General features: G+C 41.0%; 2 protein-coding genes across 6 annotated transcripts in view; both read left to right on the forward strand.

Moving 5' to 3' along the window:
* Positions 1–16,287, forward strand: part of znf507 (zinc finger protein 507) — a 118,516-nt gene extending 102,229 nt beyond the window's left edge. Inside the window, exons 1-11 of one of the 3 annotated variants that reach the window (XR_013298378.1) lie at positions 3,896–4,057; positions 5,767–6,276; positions 7,250–7,674; positions 8,944–9,243; positions 10,284–10,707; positions 10,778–10,886; positions 11,388–11,496; positions 12,775–12,879; positions 12,951–13,085; positions 14,741–15,052; positions 15,693–16,287. Coding sequence is in view for 2 of the 3 variants with exons in the window: in XM_077594168.1 (XP_077450294.1) it covers positions 5,770–6,276; positions 7,250–7,674; positions 8,944–9,243; positions 10,284–10,707; positions 10,778–10,886; positions 11,388–11,496; positions 12,775–12,879; positions 12,951–13,085; positions 14,741–14,978 (2,352 nt within the window). In the remaining variant the exon portion in view is untranslated. Of the gene's footprint in view, positions 1–3,120; positions 3,323–3,895; positions 4,058–5,766; positions 6,277–7,249; positions 7,675–8,943; positions 9,244–10,283; positions 10,708–10,777; positions 10,887–11,387; positions 11,497–12,774; positions 12,880–12,950; positions 13,086–14,740; positions 15,331–15,692 lie in introns of those variants that run through there. The other 2 variants (XM_077594168.1, XM_077594157.1) reach the window with 2 other exon arrangements.
* Positions 16,288–16,859: 572 nt separating this feature from the next.
* Positions 16,860–21,065, forward strand: part of dpy19l3 (dpy-19 like C-mannosyltransferase 3) — a 29,136-nt gene continuing 24,930 nt past the window's right edge. The window contains exons 1-4 of one of the 3 annotated variants that reach the window (XM_077619859.1): positions 16,860–17,025; positions 17,314–17,466; positions 17,542–17,669; positions 20,547–20,637. In XM_077619859.1, coding sequence (XP_077475985.1) covers positions 17,331–17,466; positions 17,542–17,669; positions 20,547–20,637 — 355 coding nt within the window. In that variant the 5' untranslated portion in view covers positions 16,860–17,025; positions 17,314–17,330. Of the gene's footprint in view, positions 17,026–17,313; positions 17,467–17,541; positions 17,670–19,364; positions 19,749–20,546; positions 20,638–21,065 lie in introns of those variants that run through there. The other 2 variants (XM_077619851.1, XM_077619868.1) reach the window with 2 other exon arrangements.

A 21,065-nucleotide genomic window follows, 5' to 3' on the forward strand; every position in this document is an offset into this window, starting at 1 on the left:
ATGAAATATGTCGATGTTCAATTGACGTAACGCTGCTGGGCGTCCAATGTTTCTGGTTATATTCCCAAAAAATACTCTAAATCGGACCAAAAAAATGAAATAAAATTGATACAGATAGCATTTTAAATACTTTAAATACTAAGAGAATCTTCTGGCTGTTTAAAAACAAAGCAGATAAATTCCAATAAATAGTTATTTACTGTTTCACTTCTTTTTAAAAAAAAATATTTGTATTTTTTTTTTTTGGGAAAAAAAGCAGTTATTCAAAATTTCTGGTTTAGGATCAAATTAAAATGATAGATGTTTATTAAATTTCCTGATTTTCCCCCTTTTAAATCAATAATTGTCATTTTTTAATCCATTTTTTGTGTTTTTAGTTCAAAAATCATTTTGCAAAATCTAAAAAAATATATATAAAAAAAGCTCAAATAAACATTGTTTTAGATCTATAACAAACTGAATATTCAGGGCTTTTAATCCAGTTCTTTTAATCCATTTATTAAAAAAAAATCTAAATATTATATCTAAAATGGCCCACATAAAATCAAGTTGACGTTAACGCGGCCCGCGAACCAACCCCAGCCGGACACCCCTGGTCTACTGGATTGCACAATATTTGGGTCAATATCATAAGGAAGTTAAATTCAAAAAGGAAGTCATGTGACCAGTACAACCAGGAAGTGCGTCCATAGCGGTCTAGTTGGTCATCCCTAGGTAAGATGGTGACGCCCCTGAGCGAGCAATGGCAGACACAAGTGACTTTTTCTTGAATTTCATTCATAGACGTCAACATTAATGTTGTACCCTTGATTCAGTCATCATTTTTTAGTTACAAATACGGCTTATATGCGAGAAAATACGATAAATTAGCCGTGAATGTTCACGAATGAAACGTTTTGGACGCCAAACGCCGTCGATGCCGCGTGGAGTGTTAAGGACGCCTCCATGTAAATATTTTGACTGGTTGACTTTGTAGATAACTTTGACTTTTACGAGGCGATATTTTCTGGCACGTGAGATGAACATTGCACTTAAAAGTCCACCATTTCATGATTTGCTCCGGCCCAATAAAAGCACCACTTTACGGCTACCGTAAATCACACATAAAAAAAAGGAGAAAAAAAAAGATGTCCGCCGCTGTTAATCTCGCACATAAAGCGACCATCTCATAAAAAACAACAACACATATTCCCCTAAAAATAGAAATAAATTTAAGGGCAAAAAAGCATCTTCCGGCGGAATACCTTAAGTAAATGTCATAAATGTGAGATTGTGTTGTTAATTTGATGCATTAGATGTCCGATTTGTTATAAATAATTGTTTATTTGGGTAATAAGACCTCCCGATACATGCCGGACGAGCGTCCAATCAAATTGACGCTCGTTAACGCTGCCGGTAAATTTCATTTACACGTTTTCAGTCATTAAAAGGAAGCAATTAAAGGTACAAATAGCTGCTTTGACTTTTTATGGGATGGCGGGGATTTACGATGGAACCTTCCAAATACTCAACAAACCTCGAATTTTGGGGGATTTTGACAAAAGTTAAAGTTAACACTATTAGCTCATTGGCTGTTGTTCCACTTTATTATGTAAAAAAAGGATATTTTAACTGTGGGTTTTAAGAGGGGAATATTATTTTGGTTTTATTAATAAATGACAGTATACACGTTATTATTACATCCAATTTTACAGTTCTGAGAATTCCTGGTGCCCCAAAAATTCACTTTTTAAACTTTCCTTTACTTTCTAATTCCACATACATCATTTATTCCTATTCCTTCATGCTTTTCACAAATATCCTAATTCCAAATATTACAAAACAGTTCGCGTATGTCATATTCCATGTCACATTATCACATTTTATTGCTCCACAATTCGTTTCATTCAACTTTATTCCAAATATTTCCACATCATGCAATTTAATTCCACTTGAATTAGCACCAAACATGATTTCATATCATTCAATTCCACATTAGTCCACGTGAATCATAATTATTTACCATACTGGAATTCCACATGATTCCATATCATTCATTTTCATTCCACACTGATCCACATCATTCAACTTTATTCCTGATTATTTAACATCATTCAACATGATTTCATATCATTCAATTTCATTCCACACTGATCCACATCATTCAACTTTATTCCCGATTATTTAACATCATTCAACATGATTTCATATCATTCAATTTCACGTTAGTACACGTGAATCCTAATTATTTACCATACTGGAATTCCACATCATTCAATTTCATTCCACGCTGATCCACAACCTTCAACTTTATTCCCGATTAATCAACATCATTCCAAATGATTCTATATCATTCAATTTCATTCCACTATGACCACAACATTCAACTTTATTCCACATTCCCCAGCATCGCTCAACACAATTCCACATTTCTATTCCACGTGATTCAACTTTATTCCCCATTGCTCCGACATCACTCAACACAAGTCCACATGAATCCACATCTGTCAACATTATTCTACGTTAATCCTTCTGAGTCAACATCATTCAACTTCACTCCACGTCATTCAACTTTTTTTTTTACACTGATCCACAACATTCAACTTTATTCCCCATAATCCACCTCAACTGGGCGGGAGCAAATGTAATGCACGTCTACGCTGTCATGCCGTTGAAACATAAACATTCAAATCCAGTCCTCCTCTTTTAAAATATATATTTTTTAATGATTCGTGCAATTGAAATGACTGTAATCATCTAAAGTCGACTTGCTTGTCATTACTGGCCTCTAGTGGCGATATTCGGAACAGCAGCGCCATTTCAAACCCATTAAACTCCATCACTGAATTTTTTTTCCTTTCCCCAATTGAATTTGAAGTATTTCACATGTCAGTCGTGTCTGTTTGATTCATTTCCTTATCTTGGTACTTCTTGTAGAAAATAAGTACATGTGCGTTTTGTGTGGCTAGAAATGAAAAAGAAAAAAAAGTCATTTTTGTATTATTTGCTCCCACTGCACCACAGATCTCCCAGTTGGACTGAAACAGGCGTGTGTGAACTGATGGCCTGCACTGAAGTATTACTTTAATACTGCAATCCAAATAACCTGCTTTCTGCCACCATCTTTTTTTTTCTCCTCAGCCCGGGGCCAGGCCCTAGTGCGCCACGGGAACTTTATGAGCTGTCAAATCGGATTGGACGCCGGCCGGCCGCCCACAGGGATGAACGTCTGGATGAGTGACGCTGATGAGCGAATGGTCGTGAACCCCGGCCTGCTGATGGAGGTGAAAGACAAACGGTTGGATTTACATCATGCGAGGATGTCGAAATGAAACCTCCTTGAGTGAGTTTATCACCAGAATTTTTTTTATTTGCTGCCGACCTTCCCTCAAACCGATCGGCGTCGATGTCAGCCAATGAGATTGCAATTGAAAACAAATTTACCCCATGATAACAAAGTTATGGGGAATTTAATTTAGTATTGTAACCTTAGCAATCGAATATAGTTTCAGTTTTGCTAGTTTGAAGCACATTACACGTGTGAATGAATAGGTTACATTATTGGTAAGCAGGTTGTTAGATTATGCGTATACGAATGGACACAAAGTGATTTTGTGTATGCTTATTTCAGATTTAAAATCGTGAAGCGTTCACTTGTAACACGTGAAATGAAGCGCTCCTAGGGTTCTTCAAACAAAATCATCACTGGGGTTATATTTACTTGACAAACAATGTTTACAGTGTTTCTTTTCTTTTGTTCATATTGTCTGTATTACCACAGATGTATTTCCATTGGATAAATATATTGTGCCGCTCAAACGTGATGAAAAATGGAAAGGTCTTTACTTTCCAAGAAGCTTTTGAAGGCACCATTGGTGTGTCCCTCGCAAGTCCAATCACCAGCCGGCTTAGGGGTCACCTGACACTAATTTGGAGTCACGTGATGCCATGTCCATGCTCGCCATTTTGCAATGTGGGCAACACACAAGACACTCAGAGGCCACTTTCTTTTTATGACTACCGAGTGAAACTAACGTGAGCACTTGCATGTTTCGAGGACAAAGAGCGCGGCGACTCGGTGAGTTTATATTTAATTTGCGAGTTTGAGTGTAGTAATGTATTAGTCACACATTATCCAGAAATGAGACAGTTTTTCCCCTAAGCGGCTCCAACACGTTTGTATACAGGGTTAGCCTCGGAGCTAACTATTGCTAGCGTATCCAAACTTCACATTTAACCATTTCCGCTAGTTTTATCGCACGAACATGCTACGAGACTCTCTAATGTTAGCACGGGCATTGTTCTATGGGTAATAACTTGTCGACTCGTTGTGTTTAAACTTAAATTCCACAAATGGAAAAGAAGCAGCGACTTATTTTTAGATGTGGCCGAACAGGTGCCCAGAGGCCTCGCTCGCGTCCACAAAGAAGCCCGACTCGTTAGCTGTTAAAGCACGTCAAAATACACGTCAGATATTCGACAATGAATTTATGAATGGCCCCCGGTCCTCTTCGTGTGTATTCCGTACGTGTTATTCACTCCACAAAGCAGAAGTGGTTAGAAAAGGGGAAGCGGCTCTTGGTGGGAAAGTGAAGGATTTGATGAAAGATGAAAGGAACGATTTCCCCTTGAATTGGCCATGTCAACAAACGCACGTGTCGTCTTATCAAATGTTTCTTCCTTATCAACAACTAACACTCGCTATCATCACTCTTCCAATTTGCATTTGCCACTAATGGCGGTCGACGTCAACAGGAATACTTTTCAATGATAAACGTACTTGTTAAAAAAGTCTACAATTGATCTGTCCAGAGGTGTGTTTAAAGTAAAGTTCTGTACATTTTGCATCGCATCAAATTGTGTCTGAAACATTTTTGGGCATTCACTGAGTTGAGATTTTTAATGCCAAATTTCTGGTTGGAAATGCCTCTAATTTCAATTTTCAGAGGTCCTAAAACGGCTTAAAAGTATCCCATTTAAAACCGTGGGTGCCTATTATTTCGCCTTTAAAAAAGACCTAAAATTTAGGTGTGTGAAAGTGGTGGCCCGGGGGCCAAATCTGGCCCTCATCATTTTGTGTGGTCCGGGAAAGTAAATCATGAGTGCCGACTTTCTGTTTTAGGATCAAATTCAAATGAATAATGAATAATAATAATAATAATAATAATTATTATTATTATATATTATATATAAATTCAAATGAAGAGTATAGATGTATATTAAATGTCCTGATTTTCCCCCTTTTAAATCAATAATTGTCATTTTTAGTCCATTTTTTCTGTGTTTTTAGTTTAAAAATCATTTTGTAAAATCTAAAAAAATATATATATAAAAGCTACAAATAAACATTGTTTTAGATCTATAAAAAAACTGAATATTCAGGGATTTTAATCCAGTTCATTTAATCCATTTATTAAAAAAAATCTAAATATTATATCTAAAAAGGTCCAGCCCACGTGAAATCAAGTTGACGTTAAAGCGGCCCGCGAACCAACCCGAGTCTGACACCCTTGACCCAAACAAATAATACCTGTATTTTTCTCCAATGACTTGGCATTTTAATTACGCTGTTGCGCTAAGCTAGAGCACCTAGCGACAAAACTGTGGGTCAACAAATCAAACTAATCCTTAAAAATTGAACAAGATGTAAATTAAAAAGACATTATTTCAAGGTTTACTTTATCACCCCAATGTGTACGGACGGCTCTTTAGAAAATGTATTTTTTAGGATATAAAAGCGCTTTATTTTTGAAATGTGATCATGAACTATCTTTGGAATTTCGTCAGGACATGGAGGACGTCAACAGTGTGGCCGTGCTCATCGCCGCTGCCGCCGCCTCTTCCTCGCCCGCACCTTCATCGGAAAATGGCGAGCAGCTGCACGCGATGGACGCCCCCAACTCGCTCATCCAGGTCATCGAGAAGCTGAGTAAAATCGTGGAGAAGCGACCGCAGCGCCGCTGCTCGCTAGCGGGACACAAAAGGGCTCGGCCCAGAGCCGACGAAGGTTCCCCACGCGAGGACCACCGCCGTGACGGCGAGGGCGAGCGCCCGTTGACGTGTTACCAGTGCAGCCTGTGCCCCTACCTGTCGCCCACGCTGGCGCTACTCAAGGAGCACCTGAAGCAACACAACGAGCACAACCAGGATCTGATCTTAATGTGCTCGGAGTGCCGCTTCAGCTCGCGGGACCAAACGCAGTTGGAGGAGCACGTCAGGATGCACGTGGAGCACGGCGCCGAAGCCAAGGAGGCGGAGGACGGACCCAGGAGGGACGCCGACCCGGTGGGCTCCGAGGTAAAGCTGTTGGATGTGAAGTTTGCAATAGCTTATTTTTGGTCGTGTCAAAAGAAGATATGTCAGGGGGTGCTGTTATATTTCTTCATTCTATTTTGCATCACCATGTCAATTCTATCTTCCACTGCACAGGTGTCAAAAGTGGTGGCCTGGGGGCCAAATCGGGCCCGCCACATCATTTTGTGTGGCCCGGGAAAGTAAATCATGAGTGCCGACTTTCTGTTTTAGGATCAAATTTAAAGAAAAGTATAGATGTATATTCAATTTCCTGATTTTCCCCTTTTTAAATCAAGAATTGTAATATTTTTAATCCATTTTTTCAGTGTTTTTAGTTCAAAAATCATTTTATAAAATCTAAAAATATATTTTAAAAAGCTAAAATAAACATTGTTTTAGATCACAGGTGTCAGACTCGGGTTGGTTCGCGGGCCGCTTTAACGTCAACTCGATTTCACGTGGGCCGGACCATTTTAGATATAATATTTAGGGTTTTTTATACATATATAAATGGATTAAAAGCCCTGAATATTCAGTTTTTTATAAATCTAAAACAATGTTTATTTTAGCTTTTTTATATATATTTTTAGATTTTACAAAATGATTTTTGAACATAAAACAGAAAAAAATGGATTAAAAAATGACAATTATTGATTTAAAAGGGGGAAAGTGGAAATTTAATATACATCTATACTCTTCATTTGAATTTGATCCTAAAACAGAAAGTCGGCACTCATCATTTACTTACTCGGGCCGCACAAAATGATGCGGCGGGCCAGATTTGGCCCACGGACCGCCACTTTGACACCTGTGCCTTAACCTATTTTTGGGGGCTTTTAATGCTCAGTTTTATTTAGAAACAACTTGTGCCCAGTTTCACAGTTTAGCGGGACTTTAGTGTCGTCATCGGCCTGAAAGGCGTGCGTCGTATAACCAATCCGGCCGGCCTGTGAAATATTTGTGTTTGAACCCGCAGTGTGACGGCGATCCAAAGGAGAAGGCCAAAAAGTGGTACATCTTCGAGGAGTACGGCTTGTACCGCTGCCTGATTTGCAGCTACGTGTGCGGCCAACAGCGGATGCTCAAAACGCACGCCTGGAAGCACGCCGGCCTCCTCGACTGTTCCTATCCGGTTTTCGAAGAGGAAGCCCCCTCCGCGCCGGCTCCGGCGGCGGCGGTGCCGGCGTCCGCCAGGCTAGAGGCGGAGCCCCGGGCCGGCTCGGCCCCTTTTGAACCGCCGTTCTCCGACGAGCAAACGAGCCCGGCTGGCGGCGGCCAGGCGGAAGCCGGCGAGGAAACCAGCGCCGAAGGGTCGGCGGTGGAGGCGGAGGACGGCGTGCGAGCGGAGACGGCGTCGCCGGCCGACAGCCTGCTTACGTCGGCGCAGAAGATTATCAACAGGTACTCGGACATTTTGATTTGCTGGTAACGTGGTGTCATTTTCAGAGGGTGTTTTTAAATAAAAAACTAAATTTAATGTATTGGTTTAAATTTTTAGATGATACCTCATTAGCTGCTATGGATGGTGAGAATCGTCCAATCCAATTTGAAAGAGGATAACTTGCTATGGCAGTTAATGAGTTAAGACAACTAAATGATCCATCAGTATAATCCAGAAATATGGAGGTATACAGCATCCATTGTAATAGTTCTGTATTTATAGACACTATTGAAGCAAATCTTGCTGTAAAATAAATATGGCTAAAACTAATATAGCTCAATTTATCGCATTGGGTGACCAAGTTGATTTATGTAAAATGGATTGCTGAAACCACAGGTGTCAAAGTGGCGGCCCGGGGGCCAAATCTGGCCCGCCGCATCATTTTGTGCGGCCCAGGAAAGTAAATGAGTGCCGACTTTCTGTTTTAGGATCAAATTAAAATGAAGAGTATAGATTTATATTATAATTTCTGATTTTCCCCCTTTTAAATCAATAATTGCAATTTTTTAAACCATTTTTGCTTTGTGTTTTTAGTTCAAAAATCATTTTGGAAAATCTAAAAATACCTAAAAATATTTTCTCTTAGCTCAAATAAACACTTTTTTTTAGATCTATAAAAAACTGAATATTCACGGCTTTTAATCCAGTTCTTTCTATCCAGTCATAAAAAAAAATCTAAATATTATATCTAAAATGGTCCGGCCCACATAAAATCAAGTTGACGTTAAAGCGGCCTGCGAACCAACCCGAGTCCGACACCCTTGGCTTAAACTATTGGTTTGCAAGCTTATTTTGGTACTGAAAAAAAAAGATTTTGCATTTTTTTTAATCAGCATCCATTAAAAATCACCCACACTTTTATCTGATTATAACGTTGCGACGGCTCTCTTCAAATTAGGTGGACAAAAGGCATTTACAGTAATCTCTCGAATATCGCGTCTTCACTTGTCACGAATTCACTACTTTGAGAATTTTTTTCCGCTATTGATTTTTAATTAAAAAAAAAATAAATTCATAAAAATGTGAAAATTCACACTGAAACTCTGAAGAAAAAAAACATTATATTAAGGGTGACCCGACTGCGATTTTTCCGTTAATGCGGCCATGTCTGGTCTACATTAATTGCGATATTCGTGGGATTACTGTAGTCCGTTTTCATGATATAACTTTACTGGGTATTGTCAAAATCAGAGACCCCCCCCCAAAAATGTGATCTGCCCCTTTTTCAGCGACCGCAACGGCACGGGACACATGAACGTGATCGTGGAGCGCCTGCCGTCCGCCGAGGACGCCGGCCTGGCCGCCGCGCCGCTGCTGCTGGAGCCCGAGGCGGACGACGGGCGAGAGGAAGGAGGCGGCGACCCGCCTCGGGACGAGAACGTCCCCCCGGCCGGACGCAAGAGGACTCACTCGGAGTCGCTTCGGCTGCACTCCTTGGCGGCGGAGGTCCTGGTCGCCATGCCCATGAGGACCGCCGAGCTCAAGGCGGACGCGGCCGAGCTCGGCCAGGACATGAACCAAGACCTCAAGTACGCAAAGTGCAATGTACCACGCAATAATCTCATTTACAGTGGTACATCTACATACGATCTTAATCCGTTCCGGGACTGAGCTCGTATGTCGATCTTCTCGTAACTCGAGCGGACGTTTCCCATTGAAATGAACTAAAAACAAATTAATTGGTTCCAACCCTCTGAAAAAACACCAGAAACAGGATATTGGATTGGAAAAAAATGTTTTATTTCTTCTAATTCGCCATCTATTAACAAAGTAACACATAACTAGTGGTTTAATAGTAATAAAATGTGTTTATTAGAAGTAAAATTAGACCCGGGGGGGGGGGGGGACTTTATCCACGGCAACGCTCTCGTAACCGAACAAACAAATTTAAATTAACTTGGAATAATATATACAGACTCACTCAAACATCCGTTTAATGTAACTTTACACAAAACTGAATTCTAATTTTGTTGTAATCTTTTGTTACCTTCGTTCTGGCCGGGTTGGCGGTTTGCCACGTCTCCGCCCTCACGTTCGCTATCGATGGACTGTTTGCTGTTGTACTACGTATTCCCTTCAAAATATTCCGAAAATGATTCACACAAATGTCCTCACAAACGGATAACGCACGACCACTTGCCAACGAGAAATAGTCTTTAAAGAACGATCGCGGGAGCATCTTTCCTTAGAAAGAATAACAGGAAATACAATAGTTGATCTTACCCACGTATTGATTGTGGGTAATGAAGTTTTATTCTGAGAAAGGTTGCCATTGCCTATCGGTCGGTGTTGTGTGCACGAGTATACTTCATTACCCAGAAAGCCCTCTTTTTGCGTTTCCTGGACTTAGGAGAAACTCGTCTGAATTAATCGTTCCGTGCTCGTAAATATTGTTATACACGAAAGATATGCAAAAAAGACCTGGCTTGGTCGCATCACAAAATTTTGATTGCATGACGGGCGAATTATTCGATCGAAATTTCCGCCGTAAGACGAGAATTTTGTATGACGAGCGGTCGTATGACGAGGTACAACTGTATTTATTTTTATTTTTGTGGGAACGGCGCAGGAACCCCGAGGTCGTGGTCGCCACCGCCGCCGTCGTGGCCCCCGCCGGCATCAGCTCGTCCCTCCTGACCGTCATCGAGCGCCTGCGGGAGCGCTCGGACCAGAACGCGTCGGACGAGGACATCCTGAAGGAGCTGCGGGACAACGCCAACGGCGCGGGCGCGGCGGGGGCGCCGCCCGACGGCCCCGTGGACTACGTGGCCGGCAGCGAACGTCCGTACCGCTGCCGCCTGTGCCGCTACAGCAGCGGAAGCAAGGGCTACGTCAAGCAGCACCTGCGGGCGCACCGCCACAAGCGGCCCTACCAGTGCCCCATCTGCCAGCACGTGGCCGCCGACAGCAAAGACCTGGAGTCCCACATGCTCCGCCACTGCAAGAGCCGGACGCACCAGTGCAAGATGTGCACGCGGGCTTTTCACTACAAGGTCGGTCAGTTGGGCGGCACCAGTTCGAATCTGACGCACGCCGTCTTAACTTGGCCTTTCTTCCGTACAGAGTCAGTTGCGAAATCACGAGCGCGAGCATCACGGCGGCGCGGACGCGGCGGCGCTGGCGGCCGTGGATGAAACGGCGGCGGAGGAAGCCGAGCCCGACGCCGACCGGGGTGCGAAAATCTGCTCATATAAAATTAACGGTCATTCTCATGAAACTTTTATCAACAGGAATCAAATCAAGCCTCCAAAAACAATTTCAAATTGATGTTTTCGCAAAATTGACGTTTGCGCAAAATTGACATTTGCGCAAAATTGACATTTTCGCAAAATTGACGATTGACACAAAATTGCCGATTGCCGCAAAATTGCCGTTTGCGCAAAATTGACATTTGCGCAAAATTGACGATTGACACAAAATTGCCGATTGCCGCAAAATTGCCGTTTGCGCAAAATTGACATTTGCGCCAAATTGTCATTCGCGCCAAATTGATGTTTTTCACCAAATGGACTTTTTTCACCAAATGGACGTTTTCACCAAATGGACGTTTTCACCAAATTGAAATTTCTGCCAAAAGTTGAAAAAAGCTCCGGTTTGAGTCATGTCAAAAAATCATCAATGTAATCATTTTAATCTCAAAATGTGATGAGAAATTTGTCTTCTCCTTTTTTAGAAGGCGATCTTCAGAAGACGTTCAAGTGCGACATCTGCGACTACACCAGCGCCACCTATGTGGGCGTCCGCAACCACAGGCGCATACACAACTCGGACAAACCTTACCGGTAAGCAAAAAAAAAGTTTCCACCAATTCCTTGGCTCCCCTTCCGTCTACTTGTAACAAGCTCATTTAAATTCACGGCACTCAAGCAATGAGTTTAAAAGGCTTTGTCATCCTATTATCGTCATCTTCCACTTTTCAATGTGTCCACCAGATGGCAGTAGAAACGCATTCAAGCTTTTATCTCCGCTTTGATTGCAGTAGAGTTGGCACTCTAGTGGAACAGTCATTCTTGGAAAATGTTTGTGGGGTCTTGAAGAGGTTCCAAAGCAAATTAGGGGGAGCACACGTTTTTTATTTTAATTTGTACTCGAAGTACTCTGAACTGGGCATAAGCAGTCAAGTTGCCAGACTTTTAATCATCCGAACAAAAAATTCCTAAATGCATTATCGGGACTAAACAGTGGTCGAGGAGTAATTGGCAAGGAAATAGCTTGGTTTATATTCAAATAAATGCTCTAGATCAAGGGTGTCAAACTCGGGTTTGTTCGCGGGCCGCATTAACGTCAACTCAATTCATGTGGGCCGGACCATTTTAGATATAATATTTAGATTTTTTTTTTTAAATTGGATTATAAGAACGGGATCAAAAGCCCTAAATATTCATTTTTTTATAGATATAAAACTGTTCATTTGAACTTTTTTTTCTTAGTAAGGGAAAACATCTAATAATCATTTGTTTTTCATTTCAAATGCAAACTTTTTTTAAATTGTATTCAATATTAAAAACCGAAAATATATTTATATATTTCTTTTTAGATTTTACAAAATGCTTTGTAACCTAAAAACACCAAAAGAAAAAAAATGGATAAAAATTGCAATTATTGATTTAAAAAGGGGAAAATCAGGAAATATAATATATATATTAATAATATTCAGGTTTTTTATAGATATAAAACCGTTTATTTGAACTTTTTTTCTTAGTAAGGGAAAACATCTAATAATCATTTGTTTTTCATTTCATTTTTTAAATTATATTCAATATTAAAGAGGAAAACAGAAAATATTTTTATATATTTATTTTTAGATTGTACAAAATGCTTTTTGACCTAAAAACACCAAAAGAAAAAAATGGATACAAATTGCAATTATTAATTTAAAAAGGGGAAAATCAGGAAATATAATATACATCTATGATCTTCATTTGAATTTGATCCTAAAACAGAAAGTCGGCACTCATGATTTACTTTCCCGGGCCGCACAAAATGATGCGGTGGGCCAGATTTGGCCCCCGGGCCGCCACTTTGACACCTGTGATTTAAACAAACGCTTCCCTTTGCAGGTGCTGCAACTGCGACTTTGCCACCACCAACATGAACAGCCTGAAAAGCCACATGAGAAGACACCCTCAGGAACAGCAGGCCGTGCAGCTGCTGGAGCAATACAGGTGAGCGTAAGCTAAAACAGGCGAACCCCTCAAGCCTCACGCCCGCTTTTTTTCCCGCCACCGCCGCCCAGGTGTTCGCTGTGCGGCTACGTGTGCAGCCACCCGCCCTCCCTCAAGTCGCACATGTGGAAACACGCCGGGGACCAGAACTACAACTACGAGCAGGTCAACCGAGCCATCAACGAGGCCATCTCGCAGAGTACGCGGTAGGTAAACTCATTTCCAAGCAATCAACAGCGGTACTTTTGAATGAACTCATCCACTAAAATAATTTCAATGCAAGTACCGTATTCGTCGGGGGGAAAAATGATGACTGAATTCAGGGTACGGTTTATATGCGCACAAATAGACTTGACATGCACGAAATTCCATTATGCAGGGGTGTCAGACTCGGGTTGGTTCGCGGGCCACATTCATGCCAATTATATCTCGTTCGGGCCGGACCATTTTAGATATAATATATAGATTTCTTTTTATATGAATGGATTAAAATCCCTGAATATTCCGTTTTTTTTATAGATCTAAAACAATGTTTATTTTAGCTCTTTTATATATATTTTTAGATTTTACAAAATTATTTTTGAACTAAAAACAATGGATTAAAAAATTACAATGATTGATTTAAAAGGGGGTAAAACAGGAAATGTAATATACATCTATACTCTTCATTTTAATTTGATCCTAAAACAGAAATTGGGCACTCACTCATGATTTACTTTCCCGGGCCACAAAATGATGCGGCGGGCCAGATTTGGCCCCCGGGCCGTCACTTTGACACATGTGCCATAATGCAAGACAATGAGGTCCAAAATAGAGAAATAATAAACAGATCAAACGCTAAACAAAATTAATTTTGACATCTAAGAATGAAATTCAAGAAAAACAAACATCTTGCATAAGACATGGAAAAAAGTCACATACTTGTGCCTGCCATTGCTTACTCAGGGCGCCGCCATCTTACCTAGGTTTGACAAACTAGACCCACTTCCTGCTTGTACCGGTCACGTGACTTCCTTTTTGAATCTGTCTACATTCAGGCAAAACCCTTTCGGAATGTGTGATCCAGCAACCGATTTATGCAGTATCTCCGAAATAGCACATGCAATAATTTTTCTTGAACATTTCCCCTTTAAAGTAACACATTTGTACTCCCTAATAAAACCATGAATATGGAGGTGAACATTGTGTATCGGGGGACGGCTTATACGTGAGAAATTGTAAACATCAACCATTTTTTGGGGTGCGGCTTATACGTGGTGGCGGCTAATATGCGAGAAAATAGAAAATAGGTAGAACAATTAATGCCACGTAATTGTTTGGATTTGGGCGGGTTTGCATCCCACCCCTAACGTAACTCCAAAGTGGATTTTGTTTTCATTTTGGCAAAATTGGCGGGACTGAACATCCAACCCTTTTTGCGATTCAAATTGGACGTCCATTGCCGTCAATGTGTGCTTTGTAAAGATGCGTACCCATGAAAATTTCAATTGTGACTTTGATTAAAAAGCTATTTATTTCAAATTACAACCACACATTATTCAGTTTATGGAAGACCATTCACCAGAGTTTCAGCTATTTCTGTCATTTTTTAGTTAATTTATGGCTTTCCCAAGATGTGTTCCAAATGTCCACCATTCCGTTGCAAGCAAACCTGTACTCGTCTGACAAAGTTGTCAATCACTTTTACACACTTTTACACAACTATAGCTGAAAACGATCATCCATAGGTTCACCTTTCACGTCCTGCAACAGAAAAGACATTCGTTAAAAAAGGGATTTTTTATCGAATAAAATATGGGTACGCATCTTTTTGGGTCACCCTGTATCTCGGGGCTAAAGTCAATTGTTTATCGATTTCCAGGACTCCGGCGAAGAGCTCGCCGGATGCAACCGAGGTCCCGGCGGGGGCGGTTCCCGAACGCCCCGCCCCCTCGCCCCAGCCGCCCCCCACTGGCGGCGTGGAATACTGCGTGCTGCTCTTCTGCTGCTGCATCTGCGGCCTGGAGTCCACCAGCAAGGAACGCCTGATGGAACATATGAAGGAGCACGAGGGCGACCTCATCAGCATCATCCTCAACAACGGCAAAGACGCCCCGTAACACCCGGCTGGGAAGGACGGCAGGGTCTTTTGACTTACCTCAGTCGTTCGCCAACTACAAATGTCGTAGCCGCGGTGGGTATCGTTCTTCGCTACCGCCGTTCCGTCCGGGTTTTCGCTTTCAATGAAAACCTGGACCCGCTGCGGCCTTTTGACCCCGCCCCCAGCCCCGCCCCCATTCCCGTTTTCAACGACACGCCATAGAACGTCGACCTCCGCCAGCCAAATTTGAAATACATTTCCCTCATTTATACAAAAGATGGCCAATTCCCAAGAGTTTCATATAAAATATGTTGCAATAATTGCAAACAATTCAACTGTAATTTTGTAAATTGAAATTAATATTATATATATTTTTAAAAAGGCCAAACTATTTTATTTTCCCCAAATAATTGTCCTTTTCTCAGATTAAAAAAAAACAAATTTTTCCCCACAAAATAATAAACTAATATTTATTTATTTATATTTTTTTATAAATAACATATACCCCCCAAAATTGTAAACGTCAAATCACAAATTAACATTTTTTTGGGGACCTGAAATGCCATGCAATTGACAAATTTGAAAATGTTAGACAAAATGTGTATCTTTAATAGGGAAAATGCTGTTCAAAGACTTACCTTGTTAATTTTAAGGTCGTTTTTTTTTTTTAAAAGAGAACAATTTTTTCCCCTTGGCGGAGGTAACTCAAAAAAACGACGTCTTCTATTTCCAGGGTTGTCGTGATGGAGCGCTGGTCCAAGTTAATACCTCATCAAAAACAACAAAAAATCTCGTTGGGGCAAGGCAGCTCGTTTGTTTTTTTTCTTCCAATATCTCTATTAAGCTATTGTCATATTTAACGTTTATTTAAACCACGTGTTGAGGCTCATTTCACTGCTTGAGTTCCGTCTTATTTATCCGTTAGTTTCACCACACATTGGAAAGAAAAAAGTTAATAATTTTATTGTTTGAATTTTCTCGGTTTTAAGAAGAAATTAAGGTTTTGGTAAGGGGAAAAAAAAGTTTAAAGGAAATGGTGCCTACTAAAATAGAAGAAAATGTACAGTGTCAACTTCATTTTTTTATATATATGCGTATATACAGTATATTGCCCCAATTTATATGTTCTATTTTTATATGTAACCTTTTTGTTAGCTCTTTAAAAGACTTTAGCGTTGAAAAAATACAAGAAAAATGACTTAAGTGCCGTCAACAAAAAGACCGGTCACAATAAAAGAAGTCACAAAAAACATGGTGGGAATATTTCATTTCACATTAACGCAAGTAACAGTTTAAGACTCAATGTTTTCTTTTTTTAAAGTTAGATGTAATCCCATTTCTCAAAGAGGATGTATGAAAAAGTGAATATGATTTTCGTGTCTTTACAACATGGGCTTTTCCCACTTAAACCTCTTAAAAGCACGTCAACATGGAGATGACAATAAGGAAGTGACTGGAATAAGGCACAAGTGTTGACTCATAATCTCTCCTAAGGCACTTTTTCCTGCCTTTTTTTTGCTTAATCCTCGTATTCCGCTGCTCGACGGATAAAAATTAGTCGACGAGGAAAAGGCCTATATTCCTACTGATGTTTAATTTACTTAGTTATACGTATATCCCCGTAAATGGCAGTTAATGAGGAAAAAATAGCACGTGTTAGCTTTTTTTTATTTTAGCAGGTGTTTTTGACAGCTTCTATTGTTCCCCTACACAGCCGTGATGGACAACAAAATAAAATGCAGTCGCGTTTAAAAATATATTCAATGACCTACATTTGCACTTTTTGGTCAAGGGAGGAAGTTTTCATGTCTGACGAGCGCTAATTATATTTCATGATCAAATGTTAGGGCGTAAAATAGCATTTTGGGAAAATTGGTCATTTTATTTTGAAGGCCGACTCTCTAGGTCCGGCCGACTCTCCACTTCCGGCATGGATGCTCAATCGAATCCTGAGCGGTGGAAAACTAGCCAGAGCGATTGTTTGTAATTACGCCGGCCGACGTAAAGGGAAGGAAGGAGCCGTGCAGTTAACCAAGCGAGGAAGAGTGAAGACGAGAGCCGCCCAGGTGAGCTTTATTCCGGTGTCGATTCGCACGCGTACCGTTGGTTTTGCCGGTGGGTGTGCGTTCGTTTCTCGTTACGGGTGCCACAATGCTAACAGCTATCCTCAACTTAAGCTATTACAAAACAATGGTCACAGTTGGCAGTCAATTTTCCGTCATGAAAATGCATTTTATTGTACATGTAAGCTCCGAGTCACGCTTAATTAGCCCGTCGCTAAAAAACAGACGTGAAAACAAACACAAGATGGCGTCCTCGTTGACATTTTCTTTTCCTGCGCATGCGTGACGAAGCAGCAGGGCCACGCATCATGGCAGTCCTACGACAGAGGAAGGGGAGCCGGGGCAAGGAGCCCCCCCAGACCCTCGCGGCGGATTCTCCGGCTCAACAGCGCCACCAAGCCAACTGTTGCTCCCAGCGACATTGCCGCGATGACCTTCTGCAGGGTGAGTTTTGAAGGAGCGCTTCTCATCGGGTGTCCGAATTCCACTTTGTTCTCATTTGATGCTTTCCAATCGCAGGCGACTGGTCGTGGGGGTCCATCGTGTGGACTTCGGTGGGCTGGTCGGTGTCGGTGGGCTTGGCCCTCCTGTGCTGTATGTACATAGCCACCCTGCACGAGAACGACCTGTGGTTCTCCAACATCAAGGTTGGCAAATATTAACATTCCCTCTCTTCTTATTTACGTTTTTGTTGTTGTTTGCGTATTGGGTGGATTATTTCAAAACCTAAAAGGGTTGTTTTGATGGAAACAAGTCACGTTCCACCGCTGATTTCGAAAGAAAAGTGCAAACTCTTTCTTCTAGTAGGATCAATACTCAAAAAAACACTTGTGTGCTGAAAAATCAATCTTACATTTTTAAAAAATATGAACGAGTACTAAGAAAAAATGCAATTTTAGGAGAAATTGTGTATGAATGCATGCTGTAAACCCCTACGGGTCACGTCCTGTTAATTGTGGAGCACGTTCTCGTGAATTTAGGGCATTCTGGAGTCAATAACCTGGTAATTTTACCTTTTTTGATTGGCTGCCATTGACGATAATAGAGGTCCAAAACGTTTGGACCTTGTGGTGAATTGAGTTCATTTTGTGAGGCATTTACAAGTCATTTCCTGTTTATTTTTTAGTATTTACAGGTCATTTTCTGTTGATTTTGGGGCATTCCATGGTGGATTACTTTCATATGATTGGCTGCCATTGACGCCGATAGACGTGATTTAATCTTGAGGAATTTGACGGTCACCTTTTGTCAATTTTTTAGCATTTCCAGGCCACTCAAGGATTTTTAAAAAATGAAGTCATTGGATATGTCTATTGATTTTTTTTTTCTTGCCAAAAACTAACTTTTCGCATGTGCTTATTTATTTTCATTTATTTGTTTGACGTGAGAAAAAAGTAGATATTTCATTGTGTCCATCTTTGCTTTTGTGACGCACGCCTCCCCACAATTATTGCAACAAACCCTGAAATTGTCTGTCTTTCTCCTGCTGACAAAGCGTTGCCATGGCGACCCAGCGAACACAGCGCCTTCGCAACTGACATCATTATTGGCAGCGCACTTTGTTCTCCACTCACACATAATCCAGTAAGACATTTTATACAAACACGGCAACTCGGACGCTTTCCTCCGCCCCGCCGCAAAAGTCCATCGGTTCCACCGCAAAGTCAAATCCTTTTCTCATAAACGTGTCCACTAAATCAAACTTTTCCAACCTGAAAACAAGGAAAGGAACTCAAATCAACATCATGTGTTTTTAACATTTCCAGTCACCCCCTCGTGGGACGGTAGCGAGTTTCGAAGCGGGTTGACGAGGACGAGGGCTGGAAAATTCATTTTCCAATCGTCGCGTAAAACGGATTTTCGGGAGAACTTTTTGCGGGGACCAAAATCCCCCAAAATTGTTGTCTATCACTGTGATGGATTAAAAAATGACAATTATTGATTTAAAAGGGGAAAAATCAGGAAATATAATACACATCTATACTCTTCATTTGAATTTGATCCTAAAACTGAAAGTCGGCACTCATCATTTACTTTTCCGGGCCCCACAAAATGATGCGACGGGCCAGATTTGGCCCCTGGGCCGCCACTTTGACACCTGTGGTTTAGAGCAAGGGTGTCAGACTCGTGTTGGTTCGCGGGCCGCGTTAACGTCAACTCGATTCTGATTGGCTAGCCATCCACATGGGACGCAGCTGGAGCGAGGAGCCATATTGCCAAACTGGCTCGGCCCAGAACCTCCCTCCCTCCCTCCCTCTGCCGTCCCTCCCGTTCTATTCTTATAAAAGGTCAGCGGCAGTCCACCAGCCCTTCCACTTCTCCTTTTTTCATCCCACGTTTGTTCGAAGCCTTTTTTTTGGGGCCCGAATCGGAGGAAGTGGAAGATCTGAGCTCTGGAAAGAAGACAGAAGGGGGCCAAGAGGAGCCTTTTGGCCGGGAAGCTAAATCGTTGGGAAGCGCTTTTTAAGACGTTTTTGACTCCCCGACGGATCGGACTCTCCGCTATTGATGCGCGGGCCATGGGGCTCCGCAAACGCCGCGGAGGCGGGGCCGCCGCCGCCGGGGAGGAGGGAAAGTGCGAGAAGGAGGAGGGAGGAGGTCCCGGATCCGTCCGGCGGACGGTCGTCACGGCGACGGGGCTGGCCGCTGCCGGCCTGCTGGCTTTGGCGCAGGCCTGCTGTGTCAACGCCTTGCACGAGAACCTGCTGTGGTTCGCTCAGCTCACGGTAGCGCCAAGATAGGATTAAAAAAATAAAAAAATAAAAAATAAAATTGGACGCTAATGGACGTCCAAATCAATAATCATTGAGATACATTGTTAAGCTAAAAAAAAGTTTGCTACTCGCAAGGATTCTTTAAATTGTATGTTTATTTTTTTTAAATTGATAAAGTAAATGAATTTTTTTCATACTTCTGATTAAAAAGGAACAAATATTATTTTTATGGATCGCTTGTTTACCTTTATTGTTCCTTGTATTGTTAAAAATGTGGTGTAACAGCAACTTTTTATATATATATATATATATATATATATATATTTTCAATTTAAGAAATTGAGGGAAAAATTTGGCTAAATACTCTCTGATTTCTGATGTCCTTAATCTTTCATTGAGAAGTGCAGAAATGTTATTAAAATTTTAATTCAGCAAGAAAAATCTTACTTACCGTGTTTTGCGGACTATAATTTGCACCCGGGTTTAGTATATAAATTGCACTGGAGTATAATCACATTTTTTTCCATTGATTAGAAACCAGGCTTCAACATTACGTTATACTCATAATAATAACAAAACAGTCACATTTTTTTGGATCGCCTTTAACCTATTAAAAAAAACATGTGAATTGTATTATGGAAACTATGGTAATTTACTTTGGCAGGCCAGTCCAACAATAGTTCTGTGAAATGTAACTTATAATTCTTAAAATCGCATTCAACCCCTCGACTGTTAAAAAAATAAAACTTGGACGGAAATTGTTATTTTAAAAAGTAACTTTTTTTTTGTTTTTGTTTGTTTTCCCTCCAGGAAGTTGAACGTGAGATCTCCTTCAGGACCGAGTGTGGACTCTACTACTCGTACTACAAGCAAATGTTGAAAGCTCCTTCCATACTAGAAGGTACGCTTGAAAATAGTCCACCTAGCTAGCTAGCTAGCTAGCTAGTTTGGTTGGTGTTAATGATGCACATGGCAAAATCATCATCATCATCATCAACTCTTTGTTTGCCATCATTTTCCACCACGGATGATGACGTCACTGGTAGGAAAGAGCAAATTCCTGACAAACGGAGGGACATTTTGCGAACAAAGGCGTCATAATTTGGAAAAATGCTAACCTGGACTCGCCCACGCCGTTTTCAGATGATGTCCGCAAAATCGCTAGATGAATTAAAATAATTTGGGTCATAATACAACACAGATGTCACCCAGAAATCCTGAAATATCAACAGGAAGTGACCCAGAAATAGTTCTATAAAGACAGGAAGTAACCTAGAAATGACTCCAAATCAATAAGGGACCCAGAAATTCCCCCAAAAATATTAAAAG

Source organism: Stigmatopora argus, chromosome 2 (assembly GCF_051989625.1).
Source record: "Stigmatopora argus isolate UIUO_Sarg chromosome 2, RoL_Sarg_1.0, whole genome shotgun sequence".
Lineage (NCBI taxonomy): Eukaryota > Metazoa > Chordata > Actinopteri > Syngnathiformes > Syngnathidae > Stigmatopora > Stigmatopora argus.